The following is a 23113-nucleotide window of genomic DNA, read 5'->3' as shown; positions in this document are numbered from 1 at the left end:
TTCATTCATGATGTACATTTACAAAGTTACAAATAAAAAATAATAGAATAATACTACGAATACATATTTTATTTCACAACCATTTGGCAACAGCAAGTCAGTGCACGTATATAATATATGAAATTAAACATTCTATGTAATATAAACATTAAATTTCTACATAAATAACTTTGTACACTTTTACATAAACAAATAAATGTCTCAATATTTAATTTAAATAAGTGGCATATAATTTCCAATACTTTCAAATGTAACAATAATAATTAAAATAGAATGAAAATAAAAGCAATTAATCGTTGTGATCGTGATGAGCCTGCGCTTCCCTCCAGGTGGCCTGCACAGTCTCCACGATGGCTCTCCAGCCGGTCGATTTGGAAATTCCCACTCCAACTGCCAGAATGATAACGAGCCATGCCAATCCTAACATGTAATCTCTTTCTTTAGTAAGCCTACTCGGAACAGGACCTCCGAAATCTCTTGACGTGACGAACATTTTCTCCGCCGGTTTTAAACCTGAAGTAAATTAATGAGTAATTTAATTGCAACGCAGAAACCGCAATTTAAAAAAATAATAACTGTTTTGGACATCAAAAAACTTGTTTTAAAATTTTCTTGAAACTAGAAATTATAATTAAGGGATAGTTGTTACTGAAGCAACCATGACGTTGAAATTGAAATTTGAACAGTTTATTTACTTAAGAATTTATACAAATATATATAAAAAGAGGTTTCAGGCTGCAGTGCCTCTGTACTCTCCACAACAATGATTCTCCATGACTTAAAATTGAATGAGAATATTAACGCAAATATAAAACAATATGTAAGCTATGATTTTGTTATTATAATAAAGCATTTTGAATATAATAACAAGAATTATTGTAACAATAATAATAAGAAGAATAAGGGAAGAAATTATCTCAGTGGTTGGCATGTACTAGGTTCTCACGCGGAGATCCCGCGGTCAAATCCAGCTGCTGGCTCTTAAGATTCGCTTTTCCTAGGAGCTTCTTACACCTCACAATCTGATGATGGAAGGTGTTGTATGTACAGATAGAACACTGTCCGGAGGCTTTAATACACTGAAAAAAGCTCCGAGCGCCAATACCTCAGATATTGATGCGTCGCCTAAATCTATAAAATAAAATAGATAATAATAATGCAAAATTAGAATACCGCCATCGGAACTTACACCTTTAAAATGATTGCAAACGGAATGTAATTCCACTTAAAAAACTTTAAAATTATAGTTTTAAAGCAATCCAATTTTTGATTAAATTGAGATGAACGGGTGACACTTAGATAAAGAACTTTCAAATCTTTATGTGGTAATTTCTCAAACCATTGTTTAAAACGTTTTCTAGAAAAGAAAAATTAAAAAAAATGGAAAGGAAAAATAAAGATAGTTAATTCCTACAAATATCTTGGCATCAATTTGACTCCGCACCTAAGTTTATTAGTCATATATGTACATAAGAGGTTACTAAAGTGGGGGGAGGGGTGATGTCAGTCGCCTACTCGTGGTGCCCCCTGTTTTCGCTGAACGACTGGCAATTGTCGCCGAAAGTATTTTATATTGGGCTGCCAGACGTCGTATGGCCGAAGTAGCCATTGACCATGAAGGCGTAGGTTAAAAAAAAAAAAGGTTACTAAAGGCAAAACTGGATTGAATTCTGTTGCGAAATTTTTTATATCAAATAATAAAATCCCTTTTACAGCAAAATTAGAAATGTTTCATACGGTAAGCAGAGCCATTCAGTTAAAACATTACCAAAATTATCACGAATACACCGATTAATACATTTTCTTAAGAAAAAAAAAAATTCCTCCAATGTTCTTATTTACTTTAAAGCTGCATCATGATTATTTAATAAGTACCAAACATGCCAAATATGAGATTCCCCAAACTGCTGGTAATGAAGCATAAAAAGAAAAGCTTGTAGGTATAAACATCTACATAATTTTTAACTATGAGAATGGTACAATAGTTAATGAAAATTTTGAAAATTCTTAACTGGAAAAATGAATGTTAGTGCTGTTAATGAACACACACACACACACACACAGAGAGAGAGAGAGAGAGAGAGTGTGTGAGTCCCCAGTTGTTTATAAAGATTTAAATGACAATTTAGATTCTGATAAATTTTATATTAATGACAATTTTACAATAGACCATATAAGTTGTATAATGATATTAAGAGGGAGTTAACTTAATTTCAAATTTAAAAGATCTTAATAGTGTAGATTCACAGTTATGTTCATTACATGTGTTACTGGCGAAATAGAAAATGTAACGCATTTCGCCGCACACTGCCCGGCCTATAAACAAAGTAGATTGAGATATTTTAATAAAGCAACTATTTCTAAAAAAGAGTTAATCTTATATTTGGATGGAGAGTGTTAGGATGTAATGTTAAAATATTGTAAGACTGCATGGATATTTAGAAATAATAAAATTAATAAGTAATAATTTGGATTTAATACATTCTCAACAGTCCTACACTGTAAGTGAACTGCTTTCTTTCTTTTGTTTCATTTTATAATATATAATTACTTTTTCATTTATATAATAAGATCTATGTTTTGTTTTTTTATTTTATAGTCCGTCTGTAAAACAACAACCTCCGCGGATGGTCTCTGAGCTAGCCGTAGCTTAGGTCTTTTATTGTAGAATATTTTTTTTAGTTTCATATTGGAAGTTATTGTATATTTTTTATTTTTTGTAAATAAAATACATTCTTTATCTATTTAGTTCAAAACGTTAATTTGTATCCATATATAAATAAAAAATATTATTACCAGTGAATCGCACAATAAAGCGGGCGAACATTTTCAAAGTGTATTCACTGTCATTGAACTTTGCCACCGCTTTCCCATTGTGGAACAACATGACTGTAGGAACTCCCGCTACACCATACTGCGTGTTAAAACTGAAACGAGTTTTATAAAATGATTAATCAAACCAAATGTTCTGCATGTCTAAAGTAACAAAGAAAATAAGCCACATAAAATCATAACTTTATAACAGATTTAACATATACCGAAGAACAGAAGAGTGACTAAATTGAATCGTACATCTTTAGTAATAGTGTGGTTATACCTCTGATGAATCATCGCATTGACGGCTGCAATTTTGATGGATGGAAATGCTCTTGGTAGGGCATTGAAGTGTGGTGCAGCAAGACAACTGAAAGGACAGGTCCTAGAGTAGAATAAGAGCACAACACACTCTGCCTCCATGAGGCGATGGGTGATGTTAGGATCAGGCATTAAAAGCTGAACAAGTCGAGTAGAATTAACCAACTGCAAAAATACAATAATAATTATTTATGAAACAGTAAGGACGGGCTCTAGTAGAGGCAAAGGATTTAAGTCACCAACCAGGATCATGAATCTAGAGAGATGATATGTTTGCAACACTAGCCGAGACAATTTGTTAAGAGTAACTTTTCGAGATGTTTTCAAAAAATTTCTCACTAGAACGCTTCAAGCGCACAGTACAAAACATACTTTAAAATCTCTCCATTAAAATTAAGCATGGTAATCAGACTTGGTAAACAAGTAACACAACCACCTACACTTTTTCGACTTACCTCGACGGTTAAACCACCAAGTTTTCGTTCCGTGTTGCAATTAACTAGTGATGACACATTTTTGTCACTTCTATTGGCTGCGTTAGTAACGTTGTCATTTATGTATGGAGGAGAGGTATCATCATTTGAAGAATCATAGTCAACTATTGGATACAGGTCTTCTTCTAATTTTCTCTTAAAATTAATTTATTAATTATACATTGCATTATTTGTTACTCTGCAAAAAAAAAAAATACAAAAACTTAAAGCTAATAAAAACGCAGCATAAAGTAATACTTACATGAAACTCTTTAATAAATTTGCTGACCGATGCAATATCTGAGGGACTTTCAATGTCTTCATTATTTTTTTCATCACTCTTTATACAATTGCAAAATGTAAACAAACTTGCATAGAAGTAATAGGTTATAAGACATTTTAAAAATGTCATGCTAAAATGTTACTGTTAAAAAAACAAAAAAAATGCAACTGATATTGATGGTTCCACATTACATTTATAACCTTTTAACTTATTACCTTCATCAAAATTCAATGGTTATCTGTTAAGAATGTTAAACAGTCTCCGCAGTCAGCACATAACCCTCAACGATCTGGTATGAGTTTAGGGACATTTAAAAACAGATCTAGTGTTTTTTTAACTAACAAACACTTATCTAAGAATTCTTTCAGTACACAAGACTTAATTATTAGATAAGAATGTTTTTCGCCAATTTATAAAAGCATTCCAAGGATGGATGGATTCAAATCAAAGATTTTCGACTTAATTCATTTACAGGTCCGTAATGATTTTATTGCTATATTAGATAACGTTGTTTTCAACTGATCATGATTTTCGTTTATAATTGCTACAGGGAAATGTGAAAATTCCAATAGTGGGCAATCCAGTTGATTTTACACACGAAGAAAGAAGTGTACAAGAAAAAAATGGGGAAAATGTAGCAAATCGAACTGATAGGCCTTCTGACCAGGAAATCCTAGAATCAGTAGATGCCAAATATTTTAATGAAAGCAGTAATTTTGATGCAGGAAAATATGAACTTCAAGTAAGGCTTTTAATATATATATTGATTTCCAGAATTATTCACGAAAAAATGTGAAGAGGTTTTTTAATCTTCATTTATAAACTGGTGATTAATACTTTACACACTGGTGTTACCTTAAATCTCCTTCTTTCCATGCATACAGTAGATATATGGATAAATTACTATTTTCTCAAAATATATATATATTTACAATTATTTTACAAGTTAACTAAACTGTACGACTTAACTTAAAAAAGAAAATCAAATTCTGTACTAATAAAAAAGTGAATGTTGACATGGTAAAATACCATACCAGGAGTTCAAATATGCTTATAAGTTATAAAATCGTAAAGTGACTGAATCTCTTGTTGCATTTATTTAATTTCCTACTAATTATTAAATGACTTAATTTTACATATTAATAATTGAATTTTTTAATTTAAAAATCTCTATATTGCCACCCCTCTAATGCATAATTTAATAGCTTCCAGTTTTTTCCATTGAGGGTTGTACTTTCTGTTCAGTTGTTAAGGTATTTTTTTCTTAAAGTATTTAACCCTATACGTTGCTAAAATGGGACATATTGCTAGGAAGTGTTCTCCATACTCTTCTTGGTTTAGATTACACAGTGAACACAGTTGTATTCAGTTCTGAAAGTACCTTTTACAATTAAGATTCAGGAGATCACCTGTACACTTACCATTAAAATAGTCAAACATTTTTACATACATTATACAGCCCGTGGAATACCCCTTTGACGGCCATCTGGTTTAAATTCCTCTATAAACATTTTTTTTTTCTAACTGTCTAACATCTTTGTAAATTCTAAATCCCACTTATCTAACTCAGTCAAATCTAGTTCTAATGCACAGCTATATTTAGTATCCAGCTCTTTCCATGTTTTATACCATAAAATATTATTATTAATTACTTCTATAGCCATTGTTTTGACGAACCAATCATCATTAATTTTCAATATCTTTTCAATATAATTGAAATTTAACTGCAACGTATAACAGTGTAAGAGGTGACGTCCTGTTTCCAAATATATGAAGTAATTTGGGGTGTACTTTGGTAAATAGAAGAGTTTCTTTATTAAATATCTAGTTGTACTTGACCATGCACATAGTATGATGGTTGAAGAAAGCCACCTGACCTTTGGCATCCGACATATAGTGAAGTATAATTTTAATAATTAGTGGTTAGTTACTAAAGTACTCAGTATATTCAGAAAATTTTAATTTGATTTCTGCATCATAAATTTCTGCTCTTATTTTCTTAAACAAAAACTTTCATCTTAGAAAGTTAAGTATAAGGGTTGATTAAACGACAAAAATTAACAAAAATCAGGTGGTATCCTACACTTTATGCCTATTTCAGCCAGTTAAAAATTTTGAAAAATTATTAATTTTTAAATTTGTTTCTAATTTCGAAAAGAAAGGCCTATTTCTTTTAAGAAGAAATGAATAAAAAAAAAAATTAGTTTCTTATAAAACATATATTTGTATTATATATTTTCGAACACTTATATTTACAGAAATTTGAAAATATTGCGGATATTTCAAAGATTGAGTCTCATCTTCAGAAACTAAAACAACAACAGTTGGTAGTTTCCAATAATGTTTTACAAATGATCTTGGAAAAACAGTCAGCATGTCAAGAAGAATTTAACAGGTTTGATAATACTATTTTCTAAAATGATTACTAATTTAATTCTAAAAATTTAATATATAAATACAAACAAACTCGATGAGGCATCTTTTAAATGACAGACAAAGAATGAATAGGCAGTGACAGTAATTTCCAAAGCTCAATAATGTTTTAGGTTCACTTCCATTTCCGAACTGTTACATATATCAGAAGCTTGTCATCTGTTGTATGCCTAATGTACTTATAGTAAAATCTTTTAAAGAAAAAGTACATAGTTCATTTTTATCCGTAGATAATCTATTTTAATTATTTGAGTTCTAGTTCAAACTCATAAATGTTTTAGAAAATTTCTATTCTTCTTTACTAGATGAGACAAGTATAAAGGTTTGATGAAAATAGCTGCTCTCAAGAATCCGCCATTTTCTACGTTCTCATCTGGAAGTTCTCCTAAGCCTTCCTTCCAGCTCCTCCTATGTCTTCCCCTCTTCATTTACTCAGGTGCCTTCTAGAGATATTGCCTTTAAGTTTCTTCTCCTTCGTTTACCTTTCTATCAACTTCCTTTTTTTGGACCAGACAATCAATCTAATATTTTGAAGCTGTGGATTTTTCTCAAGTTCTCCTGCTTTTTTTAAAGAGGCCTTTTAAGTTAGATTCTCGCTATTACTGAGCTTTATCGTTAGCGCTTTCACAACACCATAACTTTCTCACCAAGAGCTTCTATCACTGCCATCATCTGTCATTTGCCAACTCAAGTTACTCACAAAAACTGTGTCTTTCACTCCTAAACCTATTTTGTGCAAATTTTATCTACCATGTTTTGATGCTAAGCCTTACATTACATTTTTAGTAATTGAACTAACTCATTATATTTAGATAAAGTTAAGTATTGCTAAAAGTCAATTATGTACAGATTCATGTATTCATAATTTGAACAAGTTATAAACGGTGAAACTGGAGTGCAAAGTCCTCCACTTTGGAGTCCGAAACATTAAGCCGTTAACTGAAATGCTTAGGTTGTTTTACGGTCAATATACAAATACCAATCTACTTAGTTTTTTGATTCATTATCCGATATCATTTTTAAGAGCAAAAATAATTGAAAAAACGAGTTTTTATAACATTATAAATAATAGACACACACACACACACACACACACACACACATATATATATATATATATACTCTACTCCATGAAGGGTCCTAGCCTCCTCAGTTTTAAAATTAAGGTTTCCAGACGTATTAAGGTTTGCAGGGTAGAGTTATCGACCGTACGCCCAACCCCCGTTACAATGGTGAACCATCTGTTTATTAAAAAACAAAAAAAAAATCAATTTCTAGGCTAGAAAATAGCAAACTTCAATATAACTTTCATTCCTATTCTATTTTCGAATTAACCCACTTTATAGTCGTTGATGGAGAAGGATTTATCCTCTCTGAACGATATGGGGAAGCTGTGTTGGCATAAGAGAGTGGCTTCCCCAACTGCCGGCTCCTGATCCTTCCTGGCTTTTCTGGAAAGGAAACTTGATTTGAATTAGCACCCATTTCAAAGTTTCTTTGAATTTAGGAGGATTCTTCAAAATATCTTGGAAGACATTGGAGAGGAAGGATTTGTTGGTACAACGGAAGCTGATTCCCGATGGCGGATCCGGTCGCTTTTCTTAGATGTTCCCCAGAACCTGGCTGGGTGATTTTATCAACTGTTGTGGATGTAGGATGAGTGTAGGTCTCGTACTTTTCAGGTAGTACGGCAGTACAACTCGTTAATAAAAATAAAACCAAAAACCTTAAATGGATGTGATTCCGAAGCACTGGTGCTTCACCTCTGCTTTAGTAAAAATAGATCTCTACAACGAAGAATAGATACTTTATGCCCTAAAGAATAACACCTCATTCATTTAAAAAAAGAATGTTCTATTACGAAATAAAAGCAAGAGACGTACTACTCGTAGATCGTACTCGTAGAATTAAATATAATTGTATGAATTTCTTTTGGGCAGTTTCTTTGTTTTCTCTTCTAACTCTGATTTTCAACCTTGTTTTTCTTTTATATTCTAATCCTGTAAGAAGTTTATTGCACTTCTGAGCAATTCAGTTAGTTCTAGTTTCCTCTTTGAATAAGTCCCAATTCTTTCAGGCAGGACCAATCAAAATTATTTTGATTTAAAAATCGTGTAATGTTGATTGTATTCAAACCTAGCTGTTTTAAGAAACACCTCATCTTTTTTTAAAGATACTTCATTTGTTTCACTACCGCTCATCGTTTGTACCTAGCCTAATAAACAATAACTTGAGCGCTTTGTTTTTTTGTTGTGCAGACTTGGTAATAACTATTGTAAAAATGTTTTCAGGATATTAGAAGTTCAAACTTGTGTTGAGGATATTTTGAAGGATATCAAAAGTGGAAGGGATAAATTAGATATTGCTACAAGACATTTTACTACTGCTAGCCTTGGCATTTTGGCCAACTACAGAAAGAGAACATTGGTTCAGCAACTCTTGAGATCTTTAAATACCATTAAAACTTTGGTAAATGAATTTGAGTTCAGTAATCTATAGAGATAGATAACTTGAGTAATAAAATTCTATTACAGCATCAAACAGAATTCCGAATGTCGGAACTACTCCAGCTTGGGGATTTTCCTGGAGCAATAGCTCTACTGCTCGAGTGTCAGGGAGTTGCTGCAATGTATCGCCATTTTAATTGCGTTGCTGCGCTTAATAGCAAATTACAAGATACTCTCGTTATGGCAGAAGAGCATTTAGATGTAGCTTTAGCCAAGGTAACTTCTCATTCAGGTTTTTTTTTTTTTATATATGTATTAAATGCTTGACAGAGTGTTTCAGGGTTAAGAGTCCTAACTGAAAATATGAATTTAGGACCTCAAAACAAGAAACAAATTTCCTACGAAGGTATGCCCGTTAACGCTTTGTTTATGAGATATTCACGTCTAAAGATTTTAGAACGAATGATAAATTGATTGTATAACTGCTAAAATCATTTTGTGTCTCTAACTGCCCATACCAATATTGACATTTTACGAAATAATACCATCTGGAATTTGCACTGTGGACTTTCTAAATAATAACTCTTTCTCAATAACATTTATCAGTTTGACGCTTTTACAGAGTTTGCATCATTATGCATCGCATTTATTCTAACAGTGAATATGCCGATATTGTGTTTGTGTATGGTTTTTGCAATGCAGCCCGTCGTGAATATTCCGTGCGGTTATCGAATAAAAGATTACCATACAAGATTATTTTTAGGTCCACACTTCATCGTTTTAGAGTAACTGAGGCTTTAATGCCAAGTGCTGATGGAGCTCTTGCCCTTTAAATGAAATGAAAGGGGTGTGACAATATTACAATATTTTGATGATGATCCGTCCGCCAGATACGAAGAGCTCCAGCTAAATTACATAATACGCCAACTACAGTAAGAAGAACTCTCTCTGCAGATGGACGTCACTCATAGCATTATCAACGGGTACGAGATTTATTACCTCAAGGATTTTGTCAAAGAAATTTTTCCGATTGGTATTTAAATCAAGTTGGTCTTAAGCCACAATTTTCGCGTCATATTCTCTGGACGGATGAAGCTACATTCACAAGAAATGTTCAACCAAAAAAATTATCAACTCAGGATGTTCGAAAATCCTCATGCAATTCGTAAGTGAGTTTGGTGCAATGTTTGGTTAGCGATATTAGACAATATTTTAATTGGTCCGCATTTCTTGCCACCTAGGCCTCAATGCGTACAACTGAGAAGAAACTCATGGTTTCAATTAGATGGTTGTCCTGCACATTGCGGCAGAGGTCCACCACAGTGGCTAAATCAACATTACCTCAATCGATGGATTGGCCGTGCAGGACCGACGACTTAGCCTGCTTGCTCCCCAGATCTGACACCAATGGATTTTTTTTTGCTTGGGGTGCCTTCAAAGGAAAAGTCTATGAAATGCCGGTCAATGATCTTCATTCTTTAAGAAGAAGAGTAATTGAATCAATAACAGCATATCGTTCGGCTATTGCTGCAGTGGAAGAAAGATACCGATTCCTCATTTTCTTTATTATTTATTTATTTACTTTTAATTGTCATTATTTTCTATTAATAAAGTAGTTGGAAGACACTATTAATTTTTTTTATTATAACCTACCTAAAATAATTCATAAAATGGAAATCTTTAGACGTGAATATCTCATAAACAAAGCGTTACCTTCATAGGAAATTTTTTTCTTGTTTTGAGGTCCTAAATTCATATTTTCAGTTAGGACATTTAACCCTGAAACACCCTATATAATAACATTAGAAATGATAAACTAAAGGAATATTGTACGGTGAGTGGGATAGAACTCGTCAATGGTCATTAGTTATTCGCGATATGTTCCAGTATTACTTAGTTAACCCCATTATTGGTACCTAATGTTACATTAATGTTAGTTATCAATTGTAGGGTTTCAACTAATACTGGAGGAACATTTAGTTACAGCTAATAATTATTAGTCTATTAGTTCCGCAAATATAATTTACTCACCGTAAGTTTTACTTGCTATCTTAATTTTACTAGTTACTACTCCCAGTTTAAGAAATAGAATAATTTCCGACTTCACTATGGTTTAGCACAAAAAGTCAACAGGACTTATAATTAATTAAAAGTTAATTAGTTAACTCAGTTAGTTTAACTGATACAACACTGCTTATGTTCCATTTTTAGGATCGGTAATTTTTAAGAACAGTGAATTATTTTTATGTTCAACTATCTATTGGAATATAAAGATATACCAAATATTTAGTCACTCTAAAGAAAATTCATTGTACATTCAGTGTCAGAAAAAAATCCTAAAAAAAATTGTCGAACTTAAAAAAATCAAACTTTGCTAAAACTTGGAAACTTTAATAAATGGTATATTGATTCAAACTTCCGTACATATTTAGTTTAGATTTTAGGACGTAGTGTTAATTTGTGATATATGTAGAAAGAAATCGCTTATATTTTTTAATAAACATGTTGGGTTTTTTAAACTATACAGGGTGATCCATTTAAAACGCACCAATCGCTAATAACTTTTTAGGAAAGCGGAATTTAGAAAAAACGTACGAAGTAAACTATATGTTTTCTTGGGTCTAGTTTCCAAATTTTTTATCCCGATGCTGTTTCTTCATTTTTCACGGAGTTACGGCCAAAAACCCGATTGGGGTTTCATAAGGACCACTGGTTTTGACAAAGATTATGAAAACTACATAAAAATCTATGAAAAGTGACGTAAACCCCGTTTCGATATACCCCTAATATTTGTCGAGATATTTAAGATCAAAGTTACAATTTTATCTATTCGTGAACGGTTTTCAATATTAATTTTCCACCAGAAATACACGTTTTAGGAGGTCCTCTGACTAAAAAAAAAGTTATTTGTGACGCAAAGAACAAAAATAATAAGAATTGGAGATTTTAAAACATGTAGTGTAATGTAATGGTTATGGGTGGGTTAGAATAAATTTGTGTTATCATCAAATAAAAGCAATAATCACATCATTTTAAAGCACCCAGTATGCAAGACTTCTTGACCTATGATTACGGTAAGAATATCTTGCCAGGGTGTTGGTCTAGTGGTCAAGAGCGTGGCTTTGTAAGTGGGAGATCCCCAGTTCGAATCTCGCGTATGCAGTTATTCTTATTACTTAAAGAATCATAATACTTTTTTTAATAAGGTTCGTCATATGCGGGATTCGAACTGGGGATCTCCCACTTACAAAGCCACGCTCTTGACCACTAGACGAACACCCACCCATCCCTGGAAAAATATTCTTACCGTAATCATAGGTCAAGAAGTCTTGCATACGGGGTGCATTAAAATGATGTGATGATTGCTTTTATTTGATGATAAAAACCAATTTATCCTGATTCACCCACAACCATTACATTACACTACATGTTTTAAAATCTTAAATTATTATTATTATTATTATTTCACTTTGTGACACCAATAACATTTTTGCCGTCAGAGGACCTCCCAAAACGTGTATTTCTGGTGGAAAATTAATATCGAAAACCGTTCACGAATAGATAAAATTGTAACTTTGATCTTAAATATCTCGACAAATATTAGGGATATTGAAACGGGCTATACGTCACTTTTCATAGTTTTTTATATGTTTTCATAATCAATGTCAAAACCAGTGGTCCTTATGAAACTCCAATCGGGTTTTTGGCCGTAACTCCGTGAAAAATGAAGATACAGTATCGGGGATAAAAATTTGGAAACTAGACCCAAAAAAACATATAGTTTACTTCGTACGTTTTTTCGAAATTCCGCTTTCCTAAAAAGTTATTTGCGATTGGTGCGTTTTAAATGGATCACCCTGTATATATATATTTATTATTTTCTCTTATTTTTTAGTAAGATTTTTATAATTTCTTGATTCGTCATTCCACCATTGTAGTTGCGGAAATATGCTGAAATTTAAAAAAAAAAACTTTCAGATTTGCTATGAATTTGATGAAGAAATCTATAAAAAACTACAATCAGCTTATTTTTTGTTGGGGAAAACACAGACAGCCATGGATCAGTTGCACATGCATTTTACTTCCGCAGTTCACAATACTGCATTTAACGTTGTTCTTTCATTTGTCGAATGTAGTTCACCATCCGGAGCAAAAATGCAGTACGCTCAACTTTGTAAGGTAAATGTTTCAATATTAATATATCGTACATACAAAAATAAAAATATATTTCATAATTATTCTATTTGTTTTCTGTTGCTTCTGAAGACAAAGAAACATATCTGAAAATACAGTTTGGCTATCAAGCATAACCACGTAACCTCTCTATAACAAACGGTGAGGAGACCAACGTTCCCTTTCTCCTCCATGGGGAATGTGTGCATTCACTCGTAAATGAATCCGTTTGATTTCTGCTCAGATACCGAAATGGTGGCCTAAGACTTCGGCCTTGGGTTTGCTAAATTATTTTGGGCTTATGTAAGTTGTTTTTTATAAGAACAACTTGAGGTTCAGGTGTAACTTCTTCATCAAGGAAGCCTCCAATTCTAGATTATATTATCATACTATTAAATACTTGTACACTACATTCTTCTCAAAGAAAAATCAGTGTGACAGAATTTAAGTGAGTGCAAGTCTAAATAACCTGATGGCCAATCTACTAGTATAATGGTGGAGAGGATTAACATCCGAAACCGGCCAGAATTAAAGAAACAATGATGGATAAAATAATTTTTGTTTCTATCTTATTGAAGAGTTTCTTCCAGAGCTATTTTATTATTTTGTTAGGTTTGTATGCAACCGAATCCAACCAACCAACTATCCGTACTACCAACGTGTTGTGAATTTCTAAGTAGGATGAAATTTGTCAATAAATTTTCTATACTTGAAAGTAAGTGAAGCGGGAGATAATGAGATTTTGGAGTGTTTAAATATTTTTATTAATAACACAAGCTCACCATCATAGGAAAAAAATTTTGTTCTCATTGAAACACTGATTTTGCAGATGCTCTCCAAGTTATTGTGAAGAGTGGAACAACCTTATACCAGGTCCTACCCTTGGCTTCCCATCCGCCTTATTGTGTGAGTAATCTCTTTCGGTACTTCTTTCAAGAAATAGGAACGCACTTCATGATTAGTAATTGCAAGCTCACACAACTTATTGTTGTGTGCCTTAGCATCCAAATGAAAACTTCACGGGCCAGCAAGTTAAATTAGCAAACGCTGCTTTCATCAGGGTTCCACTGAAGTCTATCGTGATATCTTCCCTCGTAGTTCGCCGATATTACTTGTATTTCCTCCTTTGCATCCCTATGGACCTCTCCGTTCTCGTACTCGTCAAGGAGATTGTGGCAACCTTCAAATCGAAAAAATTACTACTTCCCAGTTATAAGCTTTTTCAAGTCCATGACTGATTTTCTTAGTAAAGCAGCAGATATATTTCAGCATTCCTTGTGGTATTTACTGCAAATCCACTGTTATAAACATGAAACTGTCACTTAAAAAAAAATGTAAATCTGTGCAGGAAATTGAAGACGGTAATTTAATTCTTTGCTTATTATCATTGTGTAAGGCGCTATGGTGTATAGTACTGAGTTACTATCAGGTGGTGTGTTGGCATCAAAAACATCCTCAAAATAGTGAAGGTGATGTTTAATAATTCGTTACAAGTAGATCAACAATACGATAAAACTTACTGAATGATTTTTTTTTCTTTTTAAATAATTTAGATACAGACTTTGAATCAAATTATAATGAACAATATGTCAAGCAAAAACTGAATAATGGTCTCACACGTTTATGGCATGATGTGCAAACCAGAGTCTCTACCTTAGTTTTAGCAGCCAATCTTGCCAATTACAAATTTGATGACTTCTTACAAGTGTTAAGCATTTTGCATAGGTAAGTGTTTTACAGTTCTTTCCACCAACGTTAAATGGCTAAAAATATAATAACAAAAATTATGTTATGGGTTTGCTAGTGTATTTGACTCTTTTCTCCAAGTTCTGTAGGTTTGTATTCATTTTTGCAAGCCCTGAAAAATATTTAAAATGTATCGAATTTTTGGTTTGTATTTGATCCAGTTATTTACCGAAATTCACCAATCAGTTTTTAAAAAATCGAATACATCAAAGAATTTTTGGGAAATGTTGACTTGCCCTGTACAAATTTCATTTTTACTGGCTTTTGTAATTTTTAAATAAACGTTAATTTCTAAACGATTACTCTTTTTTTATTAAAATCTGTTTCACCTCCAACAATCAACGAGTAATGACTAGTTTATCTGAAAATTAAAGTTACCACAGTAGAGGGATTTTATTATAATTTCATCATTGTTTCAGATTATCGGAAATCGGTGAAGAACTTTGCGGAAGTGATTCCGAAGAAGTAACTAATTCTGTGCGTACGCAGAGTAGTAACTATTTCAGTACATATCATGCAACCAAATTGGACGATTTAAAGGTGTTCTTTGAAAATGAAGCTTGGACTCATTGTCCAGTAAGAAGTGACTTTTCGTTCCTACACTTGCAAGTAAATAACCAATTTTGAATGTTCACCTTTCTGGTATTTTGTAATAATAAATAATAATAATAAACCTGAAACAATTATTTAAATTTTCAATTATTCATAATAGGAATTTCGAGGATTACGTTGTTCAGTAGAACAGTGTGCAGGTGTGCAGTTACGCCACGACACTTCTATTGATAGTAGTTCTGTCGGTGCTAATTTCTTCAATAGATTCCCAGATCCAAAAAAAAGGACCCCGTTTGACTCAAATTTTCACATGAATTCTACTGATGAAGATATTCTTGCAAATGCTCCTGTAAGTATTTTAATTTGGAGATTAGGGCGATTAATAAGTTTTCAGCTTATTCATTAGCTATGCACAACCTTTAATTCCAAAAGTTTATTTTGTAGTTCAAGAATATATGTGTTTTATTCACATTATTTCGAATATTTTTTGTAATTAGCTAAAGAATAGCGCACAGTTCTAAACTCGTTAAACAAAAACCCTTGCTTTCGAAAATGATACCTAACCCTCATTTAACATCATATACCATTTTCTTCTTTTTATTTCATTATTTATAATGTAAATTTTATATTTTTGAATATACTTCTTAAATTAATTATTAAATTACTCGTTTGTAAAAATTAGTACTGGATTTGATGTTTCTGATCAATTATATTCTTATGGTAGGTGAATTCCTTTCATAATGCCGACGCTGCATCTTCCTATTTTTTACAATTAATAAGAAATTTCTGTATTAATTTTTAAAATAACCACTATTCATGGTATACGTTTCAAAAGGTGTTTGTATGTAGATGTTTTTCATGAGTAGTCCACGTTTTAAACTTATATAATATTTTTGAGAAAAATGAAGTCTGAAAAAATTAGAAACTTGCTATTTCTTATTACTTGATATTATTTTGAAACATAAATTAGCTTATTTAAAAGGAAATTTAACCTTCTTTCTAACGAGCTTATTGAAATTGCTTTAGCTTTAATAATTTGAGAAATATAGAGAATGTTTTCTAAAGAGTAATAATATCTTGGAAAAACCTGAAATTAAAAATATCTATCATACGGAGCCGAATCGAGCCATAGTTTATATGGATTTTTTTGTTGCATATGATGCTCAAAATCGCCTCCCGAAGTTACGGTAGTCTTATGCTGAACACCCTGTATAGTAACATAACTTTTTTTTTGCCTCGACTGCCTTGGTCATTAGCGCGTGTTATCATTATCATTATTATTATTACTATTATTATTATTATTATCATTATTATTAGTATTATTATTTTTTTTTTTTTGGCGCATCAACAGCTGAGGTCATTAGCGCCCGGAGCTTTTTCCAGTGCACTGCCGGCCTCCGGACAGTGTTCTCTCGTTACAGACAACACTTTCCATCACCGGACAGTGAGCTGTAAGAAGCTCCTAGGAAGAGAATATTATCATTATTATTATTATTACTGTTATTATTATTATTATTATTACTATTATTATTATTATTATTACTATTATTATTATTAAGAAGAACCAAGAAGAGGGAGCTAGACCGTCGATAGGATCTACGTCCCAGACAATTTGTAAATTAAGATAGTTGAAATTCAATACGAGGCACCACCTGAAGTAATTCTTATGGCGGTTCCTGGGTGGACGTTATGCCTGAAGAGGAGGGGGTTTTTTAGTGGGTAGAACCCCACACACCCAGTCTTAATCTGGAAGGTGCCTGTGGCATTTTTCCCCCTCGGATAAAAAAAAAAAATTATTATTAGGATAAGGAGCGGGTCCTCTTCCCCAAGATACCAAAGTTTAGCTTATTGAACCTAAATAATCTAGTAACTAAATTCTCTGCTTCTTACAATATCTAAGATCTTACTCACTATTTTTTATAATGGTGTGATCTTCTGTAGCAGTAAAACGCCAAATACCTCATAACAGTGATATTTCGATAGCTTCACAGTCAAGGAATCTGAGAAGCCGTTTCCTCCTTTTCCTGGCAGTCTTCACAGAGGTTCTGAGTCAGATAATCCCACTTTGAGAAGTTCTTGGAACCCACTGAGCCCTACTACCCGGAATCTGTGCGTGGGAATGCTATTATTTACTGCTAGTTTGTTACTTTTTGATATTTTCATATATCTATTAATAGGTTTTTTTTTTGTAGGAGGATCCGTCTGGATATTTCAGTGAAGAAAGTGAAGACGACGAAATTGATGCGGCACAAGTCAGCCAGGATTTGGGCAAAGAAAAGTAAGTTGCCGCTTACCTTTCTTGTTTGCAACTGACTCTTTAGGCACTCGCCAACGAAACTTTATTACATAAAACATTCTCTTTTGTCCTGTAATATAAACAAATAAGGTGGAGTTCGGTTAGTTGTAAACTGCAGCAAGTGCATTTATGGTTTTTCAAAATTATTGTTATAGTGCCACGGTAGCCGAGCGGCTAGAGGCGAGACCTGCAAAGCTAATATGTATTGTGGTACTGGGTTCGATTCCCCGGTCTTAGGCCTTGGATTTTATTTAATGGTTAATAAAAGAAATTTACAGTAAAGTATGTTTGCTAGTCACCTCCGTCCACGACACCTAATTGGTAGTTGGACGTTAAGCCCCGCCTGAAAAAATAGGCGATTACTTTACTTTTACAATATGTAAATGCATCTTCACTTAAAAAATTTTTCTTCAGGAAAGTTCTATTAATAGCATTTTTGAAAGTGCAATTTCGGTAAGCTTATCATAAATTGTGCTTTGGTTCGTAGCATAAGAAATATCTTTTCAAACGTCTGTTGCTCATATGTTCACTATTCCCTATTTTTGGTTGTAAGTGTTGGAATGTTAATAATTTGTACTTATGGTTTTCTTTCAATATGAAAATTGGCGTCCTAATTAATCAATTAAGCAATCGTTAGCAGTGTCAGATATTGGTAGGTTTTTACTAAATATGCCATCAAATCGTATAAAATAACTTTTTAAAATACCAATTTCTACACAGTTAAACTTTACAAATCCAAGTTAGCGCCTGGGCCACATCATCTTACTGAATGTATTATCTTTTTTGTGTGTTTTTTATAATAATATTTTGTGTGCAGAGAACTGAGTCACTGTAGCAGCGGTCCCTTGCTGACTAACACCACTCTAACAGTTTTAAGGTTATGCGGTAAATATCTGCAGATGTCACGCTTACTGAAATTTATTGCTTCAGAAGTAGTAATGGCTTTAACACAATTGTTTGAATATTATCTCTATACAGTATATGTATTTTTTACTTCAGATTTACCGGTATGTTTTAAGCAATATTATTAGAGTTACAAGTTCAAGTGTTAAATTTTTAAAGTTGTTTAGATAGGTTTCGTATATTTTGATCTAAATTTGATTGATCTACTTAAAGATAGGAAAAATATATTTGCAATATAGTAAATGAATTGTTTGCAAGATATGTTAGTTGATAATTATCAACTTATGAATCAGCTGTCTATCCACAGACAAGTATAGGAAACCTCACTACAAAAACAAACATATTTTTCACACCAAAATTCATTTCCCTTTTAATTCATATTGTGAAGAGACTATTTAAGAAGATTGTTACTAGTTCTTACTGACAAGTTTCATTTGGAAACTTCCAAGAAATGTTTGAGAAATCTTAAATCTTGTTCAAAACGGAAATTTTATATTACCCAAGCATCCTCTACTGACATCCTTCAAGTGCCTTTATTTTATTTTTTGTCCGTTAACTAGTCCAGAACCTCCATTACAAGGCACGGTAGGTTCAAAAAACACCTCAGGGTGGGGTTATTTGACTCCGAACCTCTGTGAAGTCTCTGCCAGGAAGATGAGGCAACGGCTTTTCAAATTCTGTTGACTGCGAAACTATCGCGAGATTTTTATTAGATATTTGGCACTTTACAACTAGAGAAGATCATATCACTACAAAAAATCGTGATTAAGGACCTGGTCGTAGTAAGAAGCAGAGGATTCTAGATTATCTAGACTAGTAGAGGTAATCTATTAGATTATCTAGGGCATGATTCAAGCTTTGGAATCTTGGGGGAGAGAACCCACTCCTTGTCCTAATAATAATAGTAATATAAGGGTAATTAGCAAACTGAATTCCTACGTGGAGATCTCGGGTTCGAATCAGCTGCTGACCCGTATGTTTTCTTTTGCTAGAATCATTTACAGCTTACTTTCGCGTAGTGGACAGTGTTGTCTACCGGAATACCGGAAACAGGCCGTACACTGAAAAATACCTCAAATATTGACATGCCCAAAATTAAATTAAAATAATTATAATAAACTGTACATGTATCTGGCACAATCCTAAAGGAGTTAGATCCTAAGTTAAATTTTTATGTGAGTATTGTGTTATGAACAACAAACAAATGTTGCAGAAATCGCACTTTCGTTTTCGGAAAAGGAAAATAAAGGTACAAGTTCTGTAATTATTTTGTAATAGATTTCCAGAAAATAAAGTCGTTGACGAAAGAACATTATCCGAAAGCCAATACTGATCTGAGAGGGCACTGAGCTCCAGTGATCTATGATTTCACGCGACTTAAATTAAAAAAGAAACACATATTCATAGTTGAATGTACTATTCTTTCTCCACTAATCAGTCCTTAAAAATACTCCTATGAACTTGATGAATTTCAAAGACTAATAACAAATGATTTTTGTAGATTACAATGTGTCCAAATATCATATCTTTAAAGTTACAAGCTGTGTTAAATCGGATCAAAGAAAATCTAATACAGGACGATGAAATGGAATGTAATAAGAAGGTAAAGATTTGATTATCAAGAAGTCTAACCTTAAACCTACAATATTGTTTGCCCTAATGTTATTTGAGTACATGTTCGTACTAACGAAGAACTAAATGTAATGTAATTATTACGTTAATAATTCAAGGTGGTTGAGGCAAGCATATCTCCTGTGGTCGATCTAACTAATCCTGAAACGTTGTGTGGTCTTAAGGAAAGGATTGTTGCAGTAGAATCCCTTGTTTTCCTTTCAGAGGAATTTAATTTTTTAAAGTCGTATCTGGAAAAACTGTTACAATCTCAAGGATCCACGCATGTTTTAAATCAATTTTATAATCAGGTACTTTAATAATAATTAATTGGTACCGACCAAAAATTAGGGCTCCATCATCTTTGTACTAAATTTTCATAAAAGTTTATAACAATTTGAATGGAAGCAGTTTGTTCAGTTTCAGGGGTAAAAATTTAATGGTTCAGTAACTTACAGTTTTAGTCAATTACTCGAATCACTTGAGATCTTGACTCCTAATAGTGGAGTATTATTTATCTTTGCTTTAATGGTCATTGCAGACTGTTGCAGTAAGTCTTGAAATGCGAAAACCTGTTTACGCTTGTGTCTCATGGCGTTTAGTAGATGCGCGTAAGGTGTTAAACATGATGTCCAGAGTGGATTGGGAGGTGAAGGACGTTATGAGTCAGCACAGCAAATACGTTGATTACCTCATTATGGTATGTTTTCCAGAGTTTTCATTATCCTAGTGAAATTTTTATGTGAGTACTGTGTTATGAACAACAAAGAAATGATGTTGCCAGGAATTACAACTATTTCATGGAAAATTATCTCAGCTAAAAACACGATTGCATGTTCCTGAGCCGGCTGAAAACATCATTTGGGAAAATGTGATCTATTTCTTGGCGAACTTATTTGTGGAAGGGTATGTTTGATCTTCTATAAAGTAAAATAATGTAATCGCCTTTTTTTTTTAGGCGGGGCTTAACGTCCAACTACCAATTAGGTGTCTTGGACGAGGGCGGAAGCTCATATTTTACTATAAACAGTTTTTTCTTACTTACTGCTGGGCGCTACGGTCCTGTAAGGACCTTGGCCTCCTTCAGCACAGCATTCCACTCGTCCCTGTCCAAAGTAGGAGTCTCCAACTTCTGACTCCCAGCTTTCTGATGTCGGTATCAACATCGTCCAGCCATCTCAAGCGAGGATGTGCTCTTTTTCTTCTGCCCCCTGGATTTCTATGTAACCATTTTTTGGAATTCTTGTTTCGGTCATCCTTTCTACGTGCCCTAACCATCTTAACCTGGCGGCTTTAATGAAACAAACCCCAGATCTGGTTCACCTTATAAGTCACGAAGCTCATTGTTAGTTCTGATCTTCCAAATATTGTTTACCTTTACGAGACCAAATATTCTTCTTAAAATCTTTCTTTCCCAAATATTTAGATAACGCTCATTATCCTTGGTCATTGCTTCACCATGCTTCATGCTTCACAGCCGTAGGTAACTACCGGTCGGATAATGGTCTTGTAAACTAGCAATTTAGCTCTTCGTGACATCATTTTGGACAAGATGGTTTTCCGTAGGGAGAAATAACATCTATTTCCTGCAGCAATATATGGAACCAGAAACTGGATTTAGACAAGTCAAAACATGAAATAAAATGTTTTCTTTAATGAATTCTTAAACGATAAACCTATAAGTATTATTTACAAATAATAGAAAGTGGAAAATATAAATAATAATTGTAAAAAAGTACACAGACTGGGACACGGAACGTCCCTCAGTCAGTGGGCACGACGATTTTGTCGATTTGAATTTTATATTCAACTTTTAAAATATTGTACATTTGAAATTAAAAAAAAAAAATTAATAAACTATCATTTTGTTTTTTGATGTACTTTGATTTATTTGGTAACTAAATACTTTTCTTGTGAAATTGCGATATTGATTAGTAGAAATGATTTACCACAATTGTTTCCTTTTTAGATTTTCCTCTTCAAAAAAATGTTCAAATGGAGGCAGAGCGTTAATGCAGCTAGATTTCATTCAGTTAATTTCCAAGTTGGAGAAATTGTGTTCTCTCCGGCCGATACCTCATCGTGAATATGTGGAAGCATATGTTAAGGCCTATTATCAGCCAGAAGATGATTTAGAAAGTTGGATAAAAGATCATTCGGTATTTTTTCTGTACAGCTTTTATCTTTTGAACCTTTTTTTTTATTTAGATAGGAAGATTTTTTTTTTTTGTTATTTGATAAAATAAAACAATTGATACCTTTACCATGTTCCAGGAGTACACGAGCAGACATCTAACAGCGTTGGCTTGTAGTGCTTGTCAGAATAATAAAAAGACGCGTCAAAGGTTGTGTGCGCTCATTGATGAATTAGAAAAGTCGGCAATAAGATAACGATGCGTACAAACATAAAAATATGAAATTTGGGTTCTTTTAGCTTTGTAAATTACAGATGTACAATACTTTGTAATATAAAATTTTTAAAACTATTTATTAGAGTTTCACCTTATATTTTTGAGAAATTATTTTCCATGAAAAACATTAAAAGCTAATTTTGTATTATTTTGCAACATAACTAAATTAAAAGAATAGTATTAATTTACTATATGTGTTCATTAATTAAAAGTCCCAAGTGTACTCAAGATTACAGTTGTTAACCTTTTTGGTCGACGTAAGGGGTACGTTCCTACAGTTGCGTAAATTCAGAAAAAAAAAAGAGGCTTAAAAATTGGATGATACTCCTTAGTGCAATTTTTCAATTTAAATTGAAGCCGTTTCTTAAACCATTGAATGTTCCGCACTGTTCAGTTACCCACATACGGATAGTATGGCAGGCCTAAAATAAATTACGCTTCAGATGAAAAATGACAGTCCGGATTAAATTTTAAGAGTGTAACAAAAGTCTTTTTTTTTATTTGTTGGCGGACCTTTGAAGAAGTAGTGCATTTAAGTAGTTTGCGATAAACAAGCTTTCACATAACTAAATCCAATACACTGGGGCTTATGCTAACCAAATTATTTCTCTTTGTAAACAGAAAAATTCTTCTGCAGCGTTTTAGAGCAA

The 23113-nt window shown here is 32.8% G+C and overlaps 2 protein-coding genes across 5 annotated transcripts; one reads left to right on the top strand and one right to left on the bottom strand.

The window, feature by feature from the left end:
* Positions 1 to 48: 48 nt before the first annotated feature.
* On the bottom strand, positions 49 to 4020 carry bug (thioredoxin domain-containing protein bug). Of its 2 annotated transcripts, none has more exons than XM_074121238.1 (5): positions 3871 to 4020; positions 3591 to 3764; positions 3098 to 3300; positions 2797 to 2927; positions 49 to 513 (listed from the first exon to the last, which is right to left on the bottom strand). In XM_074121238.1, exons 1-5 carry the CDS (start codon positions 4018 to 4020, stop codon positions 290 to 292), a joined length of 882 nt encoding a protein of 293 aa, XP_073977339.1. In that variant the 3' UTR covers positions 49 to 289. The 2 variants fall into 2 exon arrangements, with proteins under 2 accessions (XP_073977339.1, XP_073977340.1); XM_074121239.1 differs by having other exon boundaries at positions 483 to 1131.
* A 129-nt stretch (positions 4021 to 4149) lies between these two features.
* On the top strand, positions 4150 to 22652 carry Vps50 (vacuolar protein sorting 50). Of its 3 annotated transcripts, XM_074121231.1 has the most exons (19): positions 4150 to 4183; positions 4260 to 4365; positions 4442 to 4633; positions 6150 to 6286; positions 8616 to 8793; positions 8859 to 9047; positions 12750 to 12950; positions 14293 to 14413; positions 14498 to 14669; positions 15110 to 15299; positions 15403 to 15591; positions 17435 to 17520; positions 18356 to 18545; positions 19943 to 20044; positions 20172 to 20363; positions 20594 to 20752; positions 20837 to 20958; positions 22022 to 22211; positions 22327 to 22652. In XM_074121231.1, the coding sequence occupies exons 2-19, from the start codon at positions 4321 to 4323 to the stop codon at positions 22441 to 22443; spliced, it is 2772 nt and encodes a 923-aa protein (XP_073977332.1). In that variant the 5' UTR covers positions 4150 to 4183; positions 4260 to 4320; the 3' UTR covers positions 22444 to 22652. The 3 variants fall into 3 exon arrangements, 2 of the variants coding, with proteins under 2 accessions (XP_073977332.1, XP_073977333.1); XR_012456204.1 differs by lacking the exons at positions 4150 to 4183; positions 20837 to 20958 and having other exon boundaries at positions 4226 to 4365; XM_074121232.1 differs by lacking the exons at positions 4150 to 4183; positions 20172 to 20363 and having other exon boundaries at positions 4226 to 4365.
* Positions 22653 to 23113: the final 461 nt, after the last annotated feature.

The sequence above is a fragment of the Rhodnius prolixus genome, unplaced genomic scaffold, assembly GCF_049639745.1.
Source record: "Rhodnius prolixus isolate KJV_2025 unplaced genomic scaffold, Rpr scaffold_8, whole genome shotgun sequence".
In the NCBI taxonomy this organism is placed as follows: domain Eukaryota; kingdom Metazoa; phylum Arthropoda; class Insecta; order Hemiptera; family Reduviidae; genus Rhodnius; species Rhodnius prolixus.
This window is presented reverse-complemented; position numbering and strand designations above follow the sequence as displayed.

What these genes read in the sequence shown, in the direction of transcription:
- bug (XM_074121238.1), bottom strand. Translation starts at nt 4,020, where the DNA reads ATGACATTTTTAAAATGTCTTATAACCTATTACTTCTATGCAAGTTTG. An exon ending in AATTTATTAAAGAGTTTCAT is followed by an intron (nt 3,765 to 3,870) that starts GTAAGTATTACT and finishes ATTAATTTTAAG; the next exon opens with AGAAAATTAGAAGAAGACCT. An exon ending in CTTTATTGTGCGATTCACTG is followed by an intron (nt 514 to 2,796) that starts GTAATAATATTT and finishes AATTTACTTCAG; the next exon opens with GTTTAAAACCGGCGGAGAAA.
- Vps50 (XM_074121231.1), top strand. Translation starts at nt 4,321, where the DNA reads ATGGATGGATTCAAATCAAAGATTTTCGACTTAATTCATTTACAG. An exon ending in TAAATACCATTAAAACTTTG is followed by an intron (nt 8,794 to 8,858) that starts GTAAATGAATTT and finishes ATTCTATTACAG; the next exon opens with CATCAAACAGAATTCCGAAT. An exon ending in ATATTCTTGCAAATGCTCCT is followed by an intron (nt 15,592 to 17,434) that starts GTAAGTATTTTA and finishes TTTTTTTTGTAG; the next exon opens with GAGGATCCGTCTGGATATTT.